General features: G+C 41.1%; 1 protein-coding gene across 1 annotated transcript in view; it reads right to left on the bottom strand.

Moving 5' to 3' along the window:
• Positions 1 to 5148, bottom strand: part of nr5a2 (nuclear receptor subfamily 5, group A, member 2) — a 66379-nt gene extending 61231 nt beyond the window's left edge. The window contains exons 1-2 of the mRNA XM_063495220.1: positions 5037 to 5148; positions 1713 to 1831 (exon numbers count right to left, since the gene is read on the bottom strand). Coding sequence (XP_063351290.1) covers positions 1713 to 1831; positions 5037 to 5118 — 201 coding nt within the window. The 5' untranslated portion in view covers positions 5119 to 5148. The remainder of the gene's footprint in view (positions 1 to 1712; positions 1832 to 5036) is intronic.
• Between the last annotated feature and the right edge of the window lie 852 nt (positions 5149 to 6000).

A 6000-nucleotide genomic window follows, 5' to 3' on the forward strand; every position in this document is an offset into this window, starting at 1 on the left:
TTATTCACAACTTTGCTCCTGGGGCTCAAAGGGTGGAAGAGGAGAGCGGTGCAGGCTCGCGAAAAATTGTGACATTACTTCAAAATTACAAAAATTACAACAATAAACGGAAATGTTTTATTCTGATAGTGCATAAGAAAAAAACTGTAATATACGTAAGGCCGAGACTAAAATGTAGCTGCTCTGTTTATCCAGCTTTGTTCAGGAGACACAATGGACATGGATTGCTCTGCCTATCTAACAGAGTGTTTAATGTCAAAATGAATCTGTCGAGCACCGGTGATTATACTTTTAATGGGACAGGCTGCCTTCATTTTAGAGATAATCAATGACAAGCTTCAGGTGAGTATCAATATTATTAATGTTTCAGCAAGCATACACAGCACTTTATCAAAGACCTCTTCATCTGCATCGTGCGTGCTTCCATACATGCACGGTAGAGTGTTTCAGCCAAACTGGAAAATGTGTGGACTGGCTGTCCTGCGTGAGCCTTCGCTGAGCCTGAAAAGCAGCAGAGATGCCACTGACTGCTCCCTTCAAGCAAATGCTTAGCATTTCAAGGTCATAATATGGGATAAAATCTATAACATCTGCTTTGAATAATGACCACATAGGCAAGAAATGTGCACTAGCACATCATTACTGAGGAGCTGCAATTTTACACTGAATAGTGTTAACACAGAGACATTTGTCTTAGCTTAATTTTGTGCTGACAGCTTTACTAGTTGAGGGGGAAAAAAACTTGGGAAATGCCTGTTTGCTCTGCTGAGGGGAACAGTGGAAAGACGCAGAAGGAGACAAATAGGTTGTTGATAGATCTCAAATTGAGCTTTAACAGTTTGATTTGCATGGCTTCATTATTAGCCTGCACATGGAAACGTCGTGCTGTTGAGGTCTTAATGAACTTGTGATGAGAGTTTTAGACAGCAGGGTGCAAGCCTGTGCAAACAGAAACTCTGCTATTGTATGCTTTCCTTCGTGGGTTAAAGCCCCCCCACCACACACACACGCACACCTCCTGTGGTTGGTGGTTGCAACAAAAAAAAAAACAACATAATAATTTGCGAACACTCTTTGCCTGCTTTTGAACTCCAGTGCCTTTTCCAAGCCGTTCCACACTTTACAAAAATCCTCTGACACTCACAGGAAGAGTTTGTTAGATCAACTGTCACAACAATATTTGACCCCTGGCCTCTTTACTGTTGGTTTTCCTGCAGTGTTAATGGTGAGCAGCTGAAATGTTGCTCTACTATTACACTTGTTGCAAATCATTCTTTAAAAAAAAAACTGCTTAAATGCTTGGCATGCAAAAAAAAGAGAGAGAAGGACAGAAATGACACCATCCAGATAAGCAGTTTTCTTCACAGTGGGTAGCCCGTAGTATTTAGGAAAAATGGCTGACACAAGAGGAAGTATAATATCAGAGAGCGCATTAAACTCATGAAGACCACAGTTTAGTCTGTGTAAGCCTCATAGTGACACATGTTGATGCCCTACAGGGACTTCAGAGGCTAATACAAATAACTGGACATATATAATTGCATGACACTGCACAACGATAGACAAGAGTGCACTTGAATATTTTACACATCGAAGCAGTTAATCAGAGGTCACCACAGGCACACAGTACCATGCACACTTTATGTTAATAGGCAACTTCTTGCTTAAATCGTGCGGCATTTGTTTTCTATTTAGGGAATTGGGGCACCAACCTTGCAGCTTTCGCAGGTCAGAAGTCCGTAGTGATACCCTGAAACCTTGTCTCCGCACACGGGACACATCTCGTCCAGGTCTTCGTCATATGAGTAGTCCATCATTTTTAACTGAGGGGCTGGAGGAGGACACACGGAGACACATACACAGAGAGAAGTCTATTTCAGTGCCGGGGAATCTCTTTTCCAAAAAAGCCCTCTTTCATCCATCCATCCATCGTGATGGATGAAAGAGGGTGGGGAATCGCGCGGGGCAAATTAATGAGATTTTTCAAAGTTCTCGAAGACTTTTTTTAAGGTTAAATTTGAGGAGCAAAAAACGACGAATAGTAGATTTTGGATAGAGCTGAGAGGAGGCGATCATTTATTACTCCCTCTTCCTCTGCTCTTCTACATCCGTCTCAGACAGGAGCCAAAATAATAATAATGATAATAAAAAGAAGCTCATGAAAGTGAGCCTCATACATATGCAATATGTATCCGAGTCGTGAAATCGCTGGGGGAAATCGAGAGATATTAGACTTAAGGATTGGAGGAGAAAATGTTACCGCCCACAGACAAATGAAGACACACAGAGAAGCCCTTATCTCTGCAGGCGAGGGAGAAAAAACCCCATCCAAACGCAACTTGAACCAACATTATTTTTCTCTATTTAAGAATCAGCCACAGTACTACAGGCCATTTAATTTTATTTGCTTTATAGTGGTACAAACATTTTATGTGGCGCTGTGCGCTGCATTTTAAAAGTTCTCAATTCATAATTTTCCTGGTTACCGAGTTTTAGCCATTATTTATACTGAAGAGAAAATAATGAAAAACGCTGGAAATAACTAATTTTGTAATTTTAAATAAGGGAGGAAATGCATAAAAATTCCCTCACCTTTCTTGCAGATTTTCCGCCTTTTCTCCACCCCCTCTCTCTCTTTATAATATTTAGGTCTTAATAGTCTACATAACAATACGAATATTTCTGAGGTGTCTAGCCCTCTTTGCCTTGTTAGAAATACCCACCTGCGTAAGTCTTCGTGTGTGACAGCGCTACAAGCAAACGGGCATGCTGACTTTTACAACAGTTACAAAAGTCTTTATGGCACTAATCATAAAAAGCAGGCAGGATCAAAAAGGAAACCACAGTGGATATGGCTGTAAAAGTGGAAATATTTTGTCAACTACGCCTTCCAATGCCTTTACATGGGCTATTAGTACTGCTCGACTTCAAAATCCACTCATCTGCTCTCTCCGAGACCTATTAATTAGACATGATTTCTAGTTTGTTAGCGCGTTGCCCTGCTGGGATCAGCGTATTCCAGCTGAAGCAACAAGTTCCACCAAGCTCCGTTTTTTCCCTTTTCTTTTATTTCCTTCCACAGAAACTCAAAGCAAGCTCGACTTTCGAACTTTCTTCTGCGTTAAAGCGCAAGAAGGACACGATTTTAAAGGCCTGTTCTTACGACGTACCGCAGGTGCATTTTGGACGCCTTTTCAAAAAGAAAATAAACACTATCCGAGCCCTGGTTGCAGTTCTGAAGTGATGACGCAGTGGAAAGGAAATAATAAATTAAGATGTCCGAGGGGTGTCCGTCCTGAGGCCGACAATAATGAATATTTATTTTACAGGATCCTATCCAAATATTTTCTTTCTTTAAATTGTCATTGCTATGATGTTTCCATTATTTTGTGCAGTGAATTTCGCCTTTTAAGGAGCTCTAACAGTACATGACGCGACGTTATGCCTGTAATTATAGTCCAAATAGTGGTTTTTATGCACAGACAAATTGAATATATTTCAGCACCTCGTTGTATAACTGACAGACGCAGGTGAATGCATACAAAGTCTGCGCAGATTACCTCCAGAAACACATCGGCCCGACCGTCAATCATTTACTGTCCACTTGCTCATAAAATAACAAAAGACAAAACAAAACAAAACAAAAAAAAACCCCAACATCCTCCAATTGTCAAAAAAACAAAACAAAACAAAAAACCTCGTGATTCTGAAAGAAATTCATTTCAGTCGGAGCTTCCTTGTTTTAGCTGCCTGTAAAAAAAAGTGGGGGTAAAATAAGAAAAAAGGTAAAAGGGCTCGCAAACAAGCCACTCCTTGTTTAAAGTGAGAATACGTTATCAATGTCTTATAAACCGAGAGCGGGCTAATTGATTGTCCGGTTATACTGCCGTGGAAAGACATGCTGGAAATGATCAGGGTTATATAAGTTTAACTTGCCATTGAGGTCAGAATTTCTTCACAAATGTAGCTGCTTAATGTGCAGCCTACTGTGGAGATCAAGAAAATAGATTTTTACGGCATGCCACTGAGAATTTAAATAATTATGCTCATTCTGAAAGAAATGCAGGGGTCCTAAAATTTGCTCTTAATAATTTTTTTTTTAAATGACACCGATTTCGAACATCTGAAGGCCTTACGCAGTTCTCCTCGAATTTGAGATAATAACCCCCAACAACAACAGTTTAAAGCGTACAAAAATGATTTCACACTACAGCACTAAAGCAACATCTAAAACATAGTGATTTAGTTTAACTTTATTTTGCAGCTGTATTTAATTTGAGAGTAGAATCAACTTGGCTATACTGCGAGAGAAAGCTATTGCGAAAATACGTGTTGGCACACATTACCAAGCTCTTCTTTACCGTTTGTAAAATCAATAAACTAGCTCATAATTATTTTCTTCTTGGGTAAAAGTTTGCTGTCCTTGGTCAAATATTTTAATCTTAATCAGACACTGACGTTGTCCAGTTTTGCTTCGACATCAACAACTCTTCCACAGCAGTTTTCTTTAGAAACAAAACCACGAGCAGGTTTGAGATATTTCTTATTCTGCTAAGAGAAAGTCATCTGTTTCATTCTAAAATCAGAGAAATAAAAAAAAAGAAATAAACAATGAAAAGTTACATTGACAGAATACCTCTGCTCTGTTTCTTGCTTTTTACGCGCCGCTGCCGCTCGCTCTAAGCGTGAATGACAGGTAGGTACCTGTTTGACCGCGGGCCAAACTTTAAAAAAAAGTGCTTCCAAGTTGAAGTGGAAGAACATTATCGAAGCCTTTTGGAGATCATGTTGAATAATAATAATAATAATAATAATAAAACCCCCTAGTAATTACCTGCTAAGTTCGTGGAATCAACGCGTTCGTGTGTTAGCGTATGACAGGTCGGTAACTGTTCCTCATTATAAGAAAAAAAAAGTAACGAATACAAGCATGTACATTTTAGTGAGTACACTCTCAGCCGGAAAACGCTCCACGAAGACAGCGAAGTGGAAGCTTCGGGCAGGCTACCGAGATTCAAATGAATGACAGTTCTTACCCTGCATGTTCCTTGGCATGTGCCCCTGTTCGCCATACGATCGAGAGAGTCCCAGGGATTCAGTCTCGAATTTGGGCAGCATGACAGCACTGCCGGCCTGAGATAGAGACTCCGCACCGCACGGCGGGACACCTGGACGTCAGAGACAGGCGTTCGCACAAACACCCCCCGAAAGACTGTCCCGAGCGACTTCTACCGTCCTATTTCTTACTTTATGCTTCTCTTTCACTTCCAATTATCAGACAATGCTCCAACGATAAAGCCAGATTAAGACTTTTTTCTAAACAACAGGCTTGCATAGCCTGTGTGTCACGCTGCTTTGACTTAGCTACACTGATTTAAAAAAATATTAAAACGCATTTACGCAAAAAAGAAAGGAAAAATCTCAGAAATAACGCAGAAGAAAACGGAGTGATTCCTTCTACACTAAGTAAGAAGCACTTTCGCGAAGAGTTAGGGAATCACTCTGCACTTAAGAAAACAGCACAAGGTCCGGATTAGAATGCGATGGTAAGTTTCCCTTTATCTTTTCCAAAGTCTTTAAAGCGCGTCAGCCATTAATGTGAGACTGTCAGTGTAACTTTCAGCCTTGAGCAGACAAGCACGAGCCGCCGGGGCCGCCCTCTCCTGTGCGTAAAGTCGGATTCGGTGAGTCGGTCGGACTGTCTGGAGATGTGGAGACCTCTCCTCCTCCTCCTCGCGGCTTTGTTTACTCCGCTCTCTCCAATCCGAGACGCATGCGGTCGTCTGACATCATCTTCCTCCGATCCAATCAGGAAAGAAGACCGGGAAACATCGCCTCAAACTCTCCAGTTCCATCTCTCCAAAATCTCATCTATTTTATCCCGTTAATGACGGACTTTAAAAGCGGAGGGAGAACAAGGAAATCAAGAGAAGTGATGCAACTGTAGTGAGATCACCGACTGCGTCTGGGCGCACGGAATGCAAATACAAAGCGCAAGGT

This window comes from Pelmatolapia mariae, linkage group LG15 (genome assembly GCF_036321145.2).
Source record: "Pelmatolapia mariae isolate MD_Pm_ZW linkage group LG15, Pm_UMD_F_2, whole genome shotgun sequence".
NCBI lineage: Eukaryota > Metazoa > Chordata > Actinopteri > Cichliformes > Cichlidae > Pelmatolapia > Pelmatolapia mariae.